General features: G+C 36.4%; 1 protein-coding gene across 6 annotated transcripts in view; it reads left to right on the plus strand.

Moving 5' to 3' along the window:
* Window positions 1-4,956, plus strand: part of GABPB1 (GA binding protein transcription factor subunit beta 1) — a 60,979-nt gene extending 56,023 nt beyond the window's left edge. For all 6 annotated transcript variants that reach the window (XM_031453077.2, XM_064485610.1, XM_010995820.3 and 3 more), the window contains exon 9: window positions 3,452-4,956. In XM_031453077.2, the coding sequence (XP_031308937.1) occupies window positions 3,452-3,604 (153 nt within the window). In that variant the 3' untranslated portion in view covers window positions 3,605-4,956. The remainder of the gene's footprint in view (window positions 1-3,451) is intronic.
* The last annotated feature ends 10,447 nt before the right edge of the window (window positions 4,957-15,403 follow it).

A 15,403-nucleotide genomic window follows, 5' to 3' on the forward strand; every position in this document is an offset into this window, starting at 1 on the left:
CATTGAATGGTATTAGTGTACTTATTATTTAATAATTTTTAATATCTTTTACTGATTAGGTGATTTTTTTTCTGGCATATAGGTGAAAAAGATTTTGTCATGTACTTTGCTTTAACTGTTTAATAAAACATTTTAAAATCTCTGAATTTTTATTGAATGTAACTGACTCAATCTAACATTTTTAAAACAATGAATGTACAGCCTGTACCTTTATTTACCTAACAACCGGTGAAAGTTGCTGTTTTCTTCAAAGATCAGCCTAATTCCTCTTTTACAGTCTTTCAGAGAGCAAGGAGAATAATTGCAAATAATAGGAAAGTATGAATTGAGGTATATAAATTAACTAGAACCAAGGAGCAAGAATTTCAGGGAGATGGAATTTTAGCTTGATATAAAGAACTTCAGGGAGTTAGAGTTTTAGCTTAATTTTAGTAATTAGAGCTTTCTGGTAATGGAAATCTTATTCTCCATCACTGGAAATGTTCAAGTCAAGGTTGCATGATCTTAGAGCAACTATGGAGAGACCTTGAAGCACAGAATAAGTAGAGATGGTAGAGATGGGTAGGAGATATAGAATGAAGAGAGACCTCCAATGTTTTCATCAAACCAGGTAATCATTTTCTTATAGTCAATGAAGACATTCTTTTGAATTTATTTTCTTGGATGACCAGTAGAGTTGTCTTGGAAGTATACTTTTATACTCCTTTCTAAGTGATAGCTTGGCCATTAACCCAAAAAGTTTCTCTAAAGCAGTGGTTCTCAGCTGGAGCAGTTTGGACCCCAAGGGACATTTGGCAATTTCTGGAGATGTTTTTGTCACAATGAGAGGCATGCCACTGACAGAGGCCGGGAATGCTGCTAAACATCCTACAGCATGTGTTTTGCTACTCAGTTCTGCCACTGTAGTGGGAAAGCAGCCATGGGCAGTTTGGAAATGACTGGGTATGGTGGTATTTCAGCAAAACTTTATTTATAAAAACAGGATCATATTTGGCCTGTGGCAGTTAGAAAACTGATGTTTACACTCAAGCAGACAGCTCACACACCCTGCCCAATTTCTCTCTTTTTTGAAAAAAAAATTTCAGTGGTTCAGAATGAGTCTGGAATCCGATTTAGGGTTGAATGATAATTTTCTGAGTGTGATTGGTCAGGTTAGTTAGCCTTTCAAGGCTTTACTTCTTATCAGTAAAAAGGGGAAAATAATAGCACCTACATTAATTATCAGGTGGTTGTAAGGCTTAAATGAGAATGCGTGTGAAGAACTAGTATAGCGTTGAGCATATAGTAAGTGCTCAGTGACTATTAGTTGCTATTATTGTCTTCTAAAATTTATATTGAGGTGTGGTAGAAGATAAATCACTAATGATTTTTTGGTTTTATAATAGCTAAAGTAAAATAAATTTGAATATTACATAGTAAAAGTGATAAAACTGTTAAAAAATAATTGCTACTAGCTGAAGCAGAATTCAAGAATGTTGTTTGGAAGTAAAATAGCAAACTCAAAGTCCTTCCTTGCTCTATTCTGTTGCCTAATGTAATAATACATTGCTTGGGTTTGGAGTTGTAGTGGAAGATAAATATCTTCTGTATTGCTTTCATCTTCTGAAATAATTGTGAGTCTCTTGCTGTTTCTAAGTGTGAATAAATAGGTAATACTGGAAAATACCTTAGACTTAATCTTTCCCAGTATTTCCTACCAAATCAGGACAAGTCTTTATCCATATTCAAAACTTAGGGAGAGGTTATAGCTCAGTGGTAGAGCACATGCTTAGTAAGCACAAGGTTCTGGGTTCAATCCCCAGCACCTCCATTAAAAAAAAAAAAAAAACCTTCAGGCAAAATTTTGGCTGCCAAAGGATCTTATTTCTTAGTACATGTAAAATTGTAAAACATTTATGCATGGCTGTGAATGCATAAATGGTGGCGGGGGTTGGTGTCTAGCCTCCCACGCTGTGCATTGGTGTGCCCAAAGTCCTGCAGAGTTCACTGTCAGGGACTAGTGTCAATTGCTTGCATGAGGCTTGTCTCTTGAGTGGCCTTTCTGACTTGTTCCTACTCTGACATCTTGCCTGTAGTCAGGAAAAAAGGGTAGCAGATTAGGGCTCGGGCATTTCTTAGCTTGGAGATGAGGGCACACCTCTCTTCTAGTTGTACATTTTGTGTAATTGGAAGATTTGGAGACTACTTGTATAATCAACCACTCCCACATTTGGTGGACCCATGGGAAAAATAAATGTTGGATCTAGCTTCATTCCCAGTGTGGGGAAGGGAGTGGGATTACAGGAAGACAGGAGTATTGCACATGTTCCTCCTTGCAGACCATGTGCATAGTGAAGGGGAGGGAATCTGCTGGGGTTCACAATGGACAGGGACCAAGGAGGCAGTGGAAGAGACCCTCATAGCGAGTGACCTCCTCCCCAACAAGCTGCAGCCCCTTCGCCTTTCCCTTCAGTTCTCTCTGGTCAAGTGTCTTGTCCAGTGTGAACCTGGCCTTTTATGTGATTACTAGTCCTACCTTCAGCTCCCACCCCAATATGAGGGCTTCTGTAATGAAGTTAAGCCTGGGCCCTCTCAAGTTGAGTTTTTGTCCATGTGCTTACTTTAGGTGTAGGAAAGAAATCTTTGAAATGTTTTCCCTTAGGCAACTGTATAGGGGCAGAGTGAAGAGGAGGACAAAGAATACCATTTTTGTTGGACCAGATTTGTGTTTTGCCTCTCAATTTATTGAGGAATTTAATATATATACTTTATTTCTGTATAATATAATGAATCACATTAGTATTTTATCGGTTTGTACAATGATATAATTTAGGAAACACTAATCTAGACCAGCACTCTTCATTTTAAAGATGAGGAGTCTTGCTTGCTCTCACAGGGGAAGATAGTTTTAAAGCAGTAGTAATAGAATCTCATAAACCTGACTCCTTATTGTGTTACCTTGGGAAAGCAACATCATCTCTGGGCATTGTTTTCCTCATCTGTAAAATGGGCATAATATCTTTCTTAGAGACTTGTTATTGGAAATCACCCTGTTAATCAATGTAATAGGTGATCAATAAATACTGTTTTATAATTATTACCTTTAGATAAAAACATCACAGAAATGTGAAGAGGAATGGTTATGTACATGTCCCTCTTAAAGTTCTTTACTAGTTTTTTGTAGTATGTATAAAAGTACAGGTACCCAATTTGGGTTCATTATGTTAGTCTTATTTCTTATTAGGAAAGAATTTCTTTGAGGTCAGAAACTAATCCATATCTCATAGTGTGGAGCACAAAATCAGGGCTTTGATTACAAGTGAATTGATTGAAAAGGCAAGATGTCTAGGAAATACCAATAGGTGGCTACTTTTAGCTACTGCAAATTTTTTTTATTTGAAGGATGCATGCTTTTATGTGTTAATGTATTTCTGCAACAATCGAAAAAAAAACTTTTTTTTTTTTAAATTAGGAGAGAGAAGCTCTTCAGAAACAGCTGGATGAAGCAAATCGAGAAGCACAAAAATACCGACAGCAACTTCTAAAGAAAGAGCAGGAAGCAGAGGCCTACAGACAGAAACTAGAAGCTATGACTCGCCTTCAGACTAATAAAGAAGCTGTTTAATTGCAATGAACATGTAGTTTGAGTTTACTTTTGGTCAAGAAAGAATACAATCTTGAACTGTACACAATAAGGTGCAGTCATGGGAAGACATGATAATAGAAGAGACTACAGATTGATAGTTGGACTTAAGCCATGAGCCCTGAATTCTTGTAACATAAAACTTTACTTTAGAAGTTGTGAAATGTATTTAAAACTGAATTCTGTAAATAGTTTTTTTTTACAGTTCCAAATGAGTTGATAAAGATTGTTGAAGAGATCCAAAAACACAATAAGCCACTGTTTTTGTGAATTCTTTTTGATTTTAGTACAAACCTTAATTTCTCAGAAACAGAGCAGTTTTAAGGGTGATCGTTGATTAGACCAAATGTTGTGTAATAATTATGTGGTGGACTGATGCTGGAATTACTCCTGTAGGTATAAACTTCTGTATGAAGAGAAGATTTCTCCCAGGAAGTCTTTGTACAGCTTTAAGTTGTCTCAGATTCTCTGAAAACATTTTTTAGAAAGCAAATTTTTATATTTGTTGCATTTCAGCTATACCCAAGTAGATTTACATGTATATGAAGCAAATATTTTTTAAAAATTTTCTGTTTGTACATATTCTGCATGTTTTATAATTTCAAAGTGCATCACTTGCATAGGTATTTTTCCCACAAAGATGATGAAAGTTACCAGGAAGAAAAAAAAAAACTTTTATTCTATAGGTCATTGAAACTACGTAAGCTAGCAGCTGGTTTTATTGGGTTGACAATGTTCTTGGAAGGAGCAGCTTACAAAATACCTTGAATTTGCAAACTGCAAAATCTATGCTTTTTTGAAAATTTCGTAGTGGGGACGTGAAACTATTCTGTGCCTTCTATCATGATTTCCACATGAAAGCACTTTAAGGCACTGGATTTTAAGATAATGTTTTTGGGAAACTCAAAGCATATGAGTTTCTGAAATATTTCATGGACTCGTTTCCCACCCTAGGAAATTATTCTTATGGAAAAAATTGCTTTTGTATGTAGAACAAGAACTTTTTGTACTACAGTGATGCTGTAGATGTGTCTAACATAACTTTTACTTTTCCCTGTGAAAACTGTCTGTGCTGTGACTGGCTCTCATCACAATATTGTTAAATTCCACAATGTATGGACATTAAACTCTGACATACTGTTCCTTCTTTTTTTGTAAAACATAACTTCAAGCCCTTTTTTTCTTGTTTTATTTTTTAATGTTTTATTGCTTTATGAGAATGTTTAACCCTAAGTCCCTTCTAGATTACCTATACTGTATAAAGAAGCAATTACCCTTAAAACTGTACTCTAGCCTACTTTTCTATTTTACAATTAAATATCTTTTCCACATGTGTTCAGTGTAGACTTATATTTTGACCACATTTTATTCACACATTAAAAAGTTTGTTCTGTGTACTAGTGCCATATTCCACCTTATGAAAATATTATAAATTCTTCACACTGTGTCTTAAAAGTATTTAAAACTGGGTTTTACAAATGGCAGGTCATATTTCAGTTGCATGAAGCTACTTTTTTATGTCTGTTTTTTATTTCTTTAGTGCATTTAACGGATTTGTTATGTTAGGCAGGGTACCCAGACATATGCAGTGTCAGAGTGGAGAAGGGCCAGTGTGTTCACCCAGTGATGCAGCCACTCTACAGTTTTGCTTCCAGACCAGATTGGTCCTGAAGAGCCTTGAGAGTGTTGGAAACAAGCTGCTGAAAGCTAATTTAATGCCTTCTTTGATTTCTGGTCTCTCTGCTATAAACTTTACCTGTGCAAGAAAGAATTTTGATCTCTAATAACATTGACAAAGTTGGTAGAAAACAACTGGTTCTTAAAAGGAGTTAAGTCTATAATAGTAACAGGTAGATATTGAAGTGTCTTTGGGTGCAGTTCACTTTTTTCAGAGCCTTTTATGTTGGACTTGTTTAATTCCTCAGTCAACTACACCTGATTCACTGTACTATGAAATCAAAACTTAAGACAAGAGTTTATAACTAAAAAAGTGCCTCCTTTTTCATTTCTTCTTTTTAGCTTCTGTTTTGAAGTGGCCTGGAAAAGCTTTGCATTGTAATTATTCTCAAGGGTGCATGGGCAGAACTAAGAATAAAATAACAAGTTTTCAGAAATCCATACTTCATGTGTCTCCACTACATAACGATGGATTTGTAATTAAAAGTCATCACGTTGCCACATTGATAGTTAATTATTTCCACTTATGTGTGACCAAGACACTTCCTAGAACAGCTCTTCTCAACCAGGGTTCTGCTGGAGAATCAAAGCCTAACGCCCTAAACACGAGGGCCTAATGAATTAGTTTCCTTCCCACACATCTGGAAGAGCACTGGTTATGAACTCTCTTGGCACTGAGCTCAGATGTCTTGATTGCCTAATGACTTGATTAAGATTTAAAACTTCCCTGTGCAGAGCTGCTTGAACTTTGGGATCACCATTCCAGACTGAGTATGTGTTGATTTCAGAAAGCCTCATCTGACAGCTGGTATTTGTAGAGACTGGGCTTCTCAACTAACTTAGTATTGTTATTTTTTTTATACCTTAATTACTTCCAAAAGGCTTGTGATGTCATTTATTTTTATTGGCTTTTAGAAGTTATTTTCTTACGTCAGTCTTTCTTGATATCAGCAGCAGGGTAGTTATTCTTTTACTTAACCACTGGATTGTTTTATATGTTTCTGATGGTGGAGGGTTGGATGTTGGGAACTTTCTTCTGTGACAATGAAAAGAATTGCTAAGGACAGAAGGAAATAAATGTGAAATCTCATGTCATTTGGGCTATAATTATTTTTAACAGAAAGATCTATGTATAAATATAATTATCCAAAATATATTGCTAATGAAAACCTATGCCAGTATTTCTCTTCAACATGGTCATTTATGATTTCATTTATTGAGAATCAGAAGAAACCCTTTCCCATAACAGGAACTGATGAGTTGATAGACATATTCATGGATGCTTTATGCTCATTTGACTGATTTTATTACTCTATACAAAGTTTCTTCCAGATAAAACCTATAGGTTTTTTTGTGTTTTAATACCTGAAAGATCTTGAGAACTGACTCAAAATATATCAAGAAGAAAAATGTTTTTAGATAAAGTCACAGAACGATTATGTGAACCTTTACGTCCATATGGATGGGTTCCCAAGACATTAGCACTCAGGATTATATAGCAAATGGAAAAAAAAATAATTTCTATCCACCCAGCTTCTATTGAATAAATACCTCTTTCCATCATGTCAGATCAACTTAGGAATGGACTAGCTAATACATTTGTTATTTCATTAAGTAATATTTACTGTTCTTGGATTTCATTATAGATAACTAGTCTCTTGCAGTTTTGAATGATGTTTGTTATTTGCTTTCTCTTTGTCAGGTGAGAACATCTCAGTGCACATGGATTTAGTTTGACGTAAGCTCTCTGAATTCATTCTCAGATTACTCTGTGTAATTTATGGCTGAAAACATGGTATCATCACTGGAAATAAGCTTCTGGTTCCAAATCAGAATTTTGATATCAGGATTTTTGAGACTTATTTAAACTATCTTCCAAATACATAGTTTTGAAAATTATTTTGATATCCTGGGGTCCTTAAAAAATATTTCACATTAATGATCATCAAATATTGAATATAATTTGAATATAGTTCTTAGGGCTCTTCATTTTTAGGTAAGTATTGTAACTCTTCAAAAAACTACCACTTTCTTCCTGGAAAATTTTTTACCTGATTTCCATGATTCTGTCCACTATTCTTTATTAATTGCTTACTCAGTTTTTCATTTGAATAGTTTAGATCTCGTGTGTGGCTGATAATTGTAATATGTTTTCTACATATAAAATACATAGTACTATATAATACAATTCCTTTGATTGATTACATGGTTTTTAATTTTGAATTTTATGAATTATTTTAATGTCTGATTTTTCTGTAAGAAATATTTTTGTGTGCAGATAGAAGTCAGTAAAGCATTAATTTTCATATTACCATTTTTCGTAATTATCCTATACTTGCTGTCCTTGTAACTCTCAATAATTGCTTCTAGTTTAAATTGCATTTGCATATGTTGCTATAGAAAAATATCATACATTAAGAAAGCTTAAACTTGAATGAAACTAAAATCTCTTTTTAAAAAAATTCTTGGTCAGCCAGAGAATTGACTCTACCTCCAAACACTTCTGCCAAGCATAACAGACTTTTGGCATCAAAACTGAAGCATGTTGTTAAGAATGTTAATACTTTTGTTAGATACAATTCAGTACTCAGTTGTTTTAATGAAAACTTCAAAACACACAGTAGGGCCCAAAGAATAATTTAACAAATATCCATGTACCTACCACCCAGATTTAAGAATTATTAAAATTACCTTCTTTGCTAAAATTACAGATATTTTCTGTTAAGAAACTGATTGTTAAAGATGAAGTTGAAGTCCCTTTTTTCCCTTCTCACCTCATTCTTTTCTTCTAAAAGACAACCGCTGTTCTCAGGTTGAAATGTTTCGTTCTACCTACATTTTCATGCTTTTACTTCATACCAAATTTCATAAATATAGGGTAGAGTTTTGCGTGGTTCTTAAACTTTGTTTAGTCATCATTTTGTACATGTGTCATTCTGCATATTGATTTTTCAGTTCATCAGTATTTTAGACATTTATTCATGTCCAAATATCTAATCATTCATTTTGACTATTATATAAAGTTAAATAAGAATATACCATATGTATTTATGTATCTTTTGTTCTGTGTCTAGATATGTCACTCCCTATTTAGGGCTATTATAGATAGTACTGTAATGAACATCCTTATATGCTGGTATCTCCTTATGTGAATGTATGTGCTAGATTTCCCCAGACAATAGAATCGTTAGATCAAGGGTAGGCAGTTTCACCAGACTTTGTCAAATTGCTTTCCAGAGTGACTGTGAATAGTGATGTGAATTCTCACTTCCCCACATCTCACCAACACAATATTTTTGCCAACCTACGTTGGTATGAAATTTTTCTAATTACTTGCAATTCCCTATTATTAGTGAGGTTGAACGTTTTTTTCCCTGTTGTTTCTTGGCCATTAGCATTTATTCTGTGAATTGCTAGTTCGTGGCCTGTTTTTGTTTTTGCGTAGTTTTTCTTACTGATTTGTTGAAGTTTAATATTTTTCTGGAAGCTAATCTTTCACTGGGTGTATGGGTTGTAAATATTTTCTCCCAGTTTCTGACTTAAGTTTTTTTCCTGTTGTCTCAACTAGTATATATTTACTGAGTGTCCAGTATGTACAGCTCTCAATGCCAGGCTGAGTTGGAATTTCAAGTATTATATCACTCTAACACTCAAGGAGCCTATAATTAAAGATGGAAGGAAACTTTAATTTACAACTGATTCTTTTTCTCTTTTAGCTAAATACTATCACCTTTTTATAATGTATGCTTTTCCTGGTAATTAGTGAGGGAAAAGTTTAACTACCATTTTTAGATGTAATGTACTACCCAGTGTAATTCTTTTTTTCAATTCTTGCTCTAAATTTTTCTTTTGATATTTTATAGTTGTGTGTCTTGAATTATATTTGAAAGCACAATAAATGTTTGGATTATTGCATGTGATGTGTAGTAAAGTGTTCGGAAGCATTTAGCAGAGCCTCCAAAAATCAAAATTCCGCTAGCCTCTCACCCTAGGGGTTTGGTGTCTTAAAAGTTGTAGACTAGAAAGTTGAAAGCCTGTGTGATGGAAAGAACACAGGTATTGGATCAGATAGTCCTGGGTTCTAATCCTGGCCCCTTCAATTATTATTTTGGGTCATTTTAGACAAGTATTTTAATTTCCTTGAGATTGAGTTTCTCAAGGATGAGATAGAAGATGGTTTTCACTAGGTTCTGAAGGTTGAATCAAATTGTGTGTGTGAAAAGTGTACGGTATAGTGGTCGGTATATAGTAAACATTTGCTAAGTATATTGTGAAGAAATATGTAGAAGAGATAGAACTCTGTTGAAGCTATGTAAAGGGCAGTCAGTCATCCCAGCCACACTCTTTCCCTCTGGATTTTCTGCCGGCCTAAGGCAGTATTGTCTGTCAGCTCTATCCTTAAGCTACCTTCCCAAGTGAGCAGCTAAGCCTGTTGCACTTTGTACAGCTGGTTCCTCCCTGGAGGAAGCTGGACTTTCTTCTCCCTCCTATCATGTAGTTTCTTGCAGACTGACCCTAGCTCACATCTGTACCACATCTGTACCCAGTGCCTTTTTCAGGGGGCAAAATACCATGACAAAAATCCGCTTTCAATACATAGTTGAAAATGAAACTAATTCTTCAGTTCTAAGCAGCTCCTTGGAGGGCATAGCTCCCTATCTTTTAAGTCCTAGTGAATCCCTCTGTTTCCAGTAAAATCTCTTGTTTCCTTGGTGACAATTGTACCACTTCATTTGCAGTTCACATTTCCCCCATCGATCAGGCAGGCATAATATTTCTTTGTGGATTTTCTCAGTGAAGTTGGAGTTCCAAGCTTTTATTTATTTTGTTGCCTGGCTTTGAGGCATTAACTTCTTTTTTTCCCCCTAAATTCAGTTATGAACAGGAAGGATGGACCAAATGTGGAAGACTTCTCTTCTCAATTCTTCTAAGCAGAACTTAATAAGACATTCTAAACAGAAAACTGCATAAAAATAAAGAATTGTTACTACAACTTTTAGTTTTATTTTATGCAACCTGTTCATATCTAAAAGAAGGAGGGAACAGAACTCATTGTCCCTATGTGTGGAGAGATGGGGAAACACTGATACACTTGGTCTTTCTGGAGGGCATTTTGCAAACAGACTAAAACCATTTCACTCAGCAATTCTACTTTAGGAATTTATTTTAAGGAAATATCTAGGAATGCAAAATTGGTCTATCTTATCCTTACTAGTAGCAACAAACAAAAAAACCCCAAACTTAATTGTCCAAATACAGGATTGGTTGAAGACTGCAGTAAAGGCATGTGATAGATAGAGTATCATACAACCATTTAAATGTTAAACAGATTCTTTCCCTGGAGAACCTATGATTGCATTCTTAAAATGTTTATGTATGCGTCTAAGTGTGAGGTGTATGTGTGTGCCGTGTCTATCTGTGGAGCTAAAAGGAGGCAGTTAAGGAGCGGTGCACTGAGTACGAGTATTGCAGGTGAGATGAGGTGGGCAGGAAAAATATCAGTATGAGTGGCCAGGGGTGGGGAATAAAGTGTGAGAACTTGAAACACAAATGTATTTGGAAGTCTATGTGACATGTCATCCTTGTGCTTTTACCTCAGGATCCACTTGCTTGGTGATCTCATCCAGTTTCAAGGCTTTAAATATCATCTGTAGGCCGATGACTGCCAAATTTCTACCTCCAGCCCAGGCCTTTTCCATGAACTCCAGTCTCATCTAACTACTCCCTCGATAGTTCCACCTACACATCTAATGCATGCCTCAAACTTGACCTGCTTGAAACTGAACTCCTCTCAAATCTTTCCTGATACTTGGCTCCAAATTTTGAAGTCATCCTTGATTCTTTTTCTTTCATATCCCACATCTGCAAAACCATTAGCAAACCTTGTTTGTTTTACTTTCAAAATATATCTCGAATTTCATCACTTCACGCTGGTCCATTAGTACCACCATCATCTTTAATCTACATAATTATAATCGCTTCCTATTTGGTCTACCTGATTCCTTGTTCCCCCGAATCAACTCCCAACACAACAGCTAGAGTGACTCTTTCAAGAATGAAGCTGGCTCATGTCACTCCTCTGCGCAGACACTGTTGGCTTCCTACCCAGCACAAAGTGTTAAAATACTTACAGTGCCTTGAAAGGTCCTCCCTGATCTGAACCACCTCTTCCCATTACTTTTCTGACCCTACTTCCTCCTCGTCTCCGGCTCCATCACTGAACTCCAAGTGTCCTCCTCACTGTTCCTCAAACGCAGGAGGCCCACCTTGTCTCACCCCCTTGCACAGCCTGTTCCCCTGCCTGGAGCATGCTTTGTCCAGATATACCTAAGACCCCTTTCTCGCCTCCTTCAGATTTTTTCTCAAATGTTGCCTCTTCAGGGAGGTCTTTTCTGACTTGTCTGTTTTCACCCCTTCCCTGGCTTTCTTTCTTTCTTTTTCTTGCCCCCATCACTGCACTTATGACTTCTGACGTATTTTGTATTTCCTTTATTTTCTCTCTGTCCCACCGGAATGTAAGCTCCACGGGGAGTTCACCATGACATCCTCTGCATTCACAAGAGTGCCTGGCACAAGGGAAGTCACTGACAAATACCTGCTGAATGAATGTGTGAGTGTCAGCTCTGGTTCTCTGGATGGTGGGAATTTTACGTTCTCCTCCTTGTATCAGAGTTCCTCATTTTTCTAGATGAAATTTTTTTTTTTTTTTTAAAGAATGAATCATGTTCATTGTGCCTATCTTACAGACAGGGAAATGAGAGAGAGAGAAAGGAACTTCCCCAAGTAATGGGTGTCAGAAATCCACCCTAGCTCTTTTCAAACTGTTTTTCCAAAGAATAGGATTTCTCAATCTTGGTACCACTGACATGCTGGGCGGCACAGCTCTCTGCTGTGGGGCTGTCCTGCACAGTGTAGGGTGTTTCGCAGCATCCCTGGCCTCCACCCAATTGACGCCAGTAACACCTCCCTCCTCCACCAAGTTTCAAAAATGCCTTCAGATTTTGCCAAATGTCCTCTGAATAAACTGCCAGGGAAGCTTTGTTATCCAGGCCCTTCATCCATCCAGGAAAAGGAACCCACAGTGGATCCTCAGAGCTGATCCTGGTAACCAGCCTCATTGCTATCACCTCCGTCTGAGGAGGGCTTGTTAAACTGAATTTTAAGTTTTGCCTTTCAGAAAAGTAGCTGCTGAGGTGGGAAATAAATTGAGCTATTTGAGAAGCTAAAAGAAGATTTGGAGGCTGTGCCAAAGGGAGTAGGGAGTGTGGGAGAGGGAGAGGATCAGGAAGAAGGAGGCGGACAGGGGTCAGATCATGCAAGGTCTTGAGGGCCATTTTAAGAAGGTTAAATTTTATTATAATTACATTATTTTAAAGTTATTTAATTTTTAATAGGTAGTAAGTGCTTATTAAGAAAAGCAAGTAAATAAGTACATACAGTAAAAAAAACAAATTGTTAAAAAAAGTTATAAAAGGCATCTGTGAAAAGTCCTCCTCCCACCTCCAGGCCTATCTGCTCAATTCCTGTTCCTGGTAACTATCATTAGTAATTGCTTACTAATAATTCCAGTGTTTTGGGGGGAGGGGCATATAATGTAAATATATGCTGCATTTTCATTTTCCCCGTTTTTTACACAAACAGTACACTGTTCTTGTGCTGTGCCATTTTCCTTGTCCCTCGCAGCATACTCCATACTCCTTTTTTTGTAGCATTGCACTGTGTGCACGTGGCATAGTTCAGTTAGTCTCCTAGTCATAGACATTTGCGTCATTTCCAATCGTTTGCTACTACAAACTGTGCTGCAAAGAATAACCTTGTACACATGTCATTTCACACGTGTACAAGGATCCTATCCTTGATAGAGCCTGAGGACTACAGGGAGAGAGGTGAGCGCGGCACCCCCAGCCCCCTTCCTTTTTTTACCCCAAGGATTTATTTATTTATTTAAGTATAGTCAATTTACAATGTTGTGTCAATTTTTGGTGTACAGCATAATGCTTCAGTCATACATGAATATACATATGTTCATTTTCATATTCTTTCTCACCTTAAGTTATTACAAGATATTAAATATAGTTTCCTGTGCTATATGGTATGAACTTGTTGTTTATCTATTATATATATTAGTATCTGCAAATCTCAAATTCCCAATTTATCCTTTCCCACCCACTTCCCCTCTGCTAACCATAGTTTGTTTTCTGTGTCTGTGAGTCTGTTTCTGTTTTGTAAATAAGTTTGTCTTTTTTTTTTTTAGATATCATATATAAGTGATATTATATGGTTTTTTTTTTCTTTTTCTGGCTTACTTCACTTAGAATGACAATCTCCAGGTCCATCCATGTTGCTGCAAATGGCATTATTTTATTCTTTTTTATGGCTGAGTAGTACTCCATTGTATAAATATACCACAGCTTCTTTATCCAGTCATCTGTTGACGGACATCTAGGTTGCTTCCATGTCTTGGCTATTGTAAATTGTGCTGCTATGAACATTGAGGCATGTATCTTTTTGAATTAAGATTCCCTCTGGATATATGCCCAGGAGTGAGATTGCTGGATCATACGGTAAGTCTATTTTTAGCGTTTTGGGGAATCTCAATACCCTTTTCTATAATGGCTGCACCAAACTACATTCCACCAACAGTGTAGGAGGGTTCCCTTTACTTCTACTTCACCCCTTTCCAGCTTTTATCCTGATAATTTTAAAACATTTTCATCACCGTTATTCTAAAAAAGCCAAGCCCTTTTCCTCTTAGCTGTCAACTGCTGGTTACTAGTGATCTACTTTCTGTATCTACAATTTTGACTATTCTGGACATTTCATATAAGTGTCCTTTGTGACTGCATTCTTTCAGTTAGCATGTTTTCCAGGTTTATCCATGTTGTATTTGTGTCAGCACTTCATTTCCTTTTATTATGGAATAATATTTCTATGATATGGATATACCACATTTTATCTATTCATTCATCTGTTGATGGACATTTAGGTTGTTTCTACTTTTGCTATTACGAATGATGCTGCTATAAACATTTGCATACCAGTTTTTGTATGGACATAAATATTTGTTGTCCTTGGGTAGGTACCTACTAGTGGAATTGCTGAGTCATAAAAGAACTCTATATTTAGCTTTTTGAAGAACTGTCAGACTGTTTTCCAAAATGATTGCACCGTTTTACATTCCCACTAGTAATATATGAGGGTTCCAATTTCTCCATATCCTCACTAACGTTTGCTATTATCTATCTGTTTAATTGTAGCCATCCTAGTGGGTGTGATGTGGTATCTTGTTGTAGTTTTTTCAGCAGCAATTAAAAATTTTTTAATTTCAAAATAATTTTACAGTCACAAGAAGTTGCACAAATAGTACAGAGGCCATGAATCATCCACCCAGCTTCTCCCAATATTAAGTAACATCTTATATAACCATAGTATAGGATCAAACCAGGAAATTGACATTGATCCAATACTGTCAATTAAGCCTAATTCAGATTTCATCAGTTTTAAAATGCACCCTGTTATGGATTAAATGTTGGTGTTTTTCCAAAATTCATTTATTGAAGCCTAACCCCCAATATGATGGTATTAGGGGGCAGGGCCTTTGGGAGATGATTAGCTTTAGATAAATTCATGAGGGTGGAGCTCCCATAACCCTTATAAGTGACTGCCCTTAAAAGAAGAGGAAAAGACTAGCTCTCTGTCTCTCCACCATGTGAAGATAGAGCAAGAATGTGACTGTCTGCAAAACTGGGAAACAGACTCTCATCAGACACTCAATCTGCTGACACTTTGATCTCGGACAGTCCAGCCTCCAGAGCTGTGAGAAATAAATGCTTGTTGTTTAAGCCATTCACTCCAGGGTATTGTTTTATAGCAGTCTGAAGTAAGACACTCATTTGTATATTTGCATATAATTCTATGCAATTTAATCCTACATGCAGGTTTATGTAACCACCACCACAACTATGGTACATAGCTGTTTCATCACCATCAAAGAATTCCCTCATGCAGTACTATAAAGTGTAGTTGCATCCATTCCCCCGCCCCATTCTTAACATCTGACAGCCATTAATTTATTCTGCATCTCTATATCTATGTTATTTTGAG

Source organism: Camelus dromedarius, chromosome 5 (genome assembly GCF_036321535.1).
Source record: "Camelus dromedarius isolate mCamDro1 chromosome 5, mCamDro1.pat, whole genome shotgun sequence".
In the NCBI taxonomy this organism is placed as follows: Eukaryota; Metazoa; Chordata; class Mammalia; order Artiodactyla; family Camelidae; genus Camelus; species Camelus dromedarius.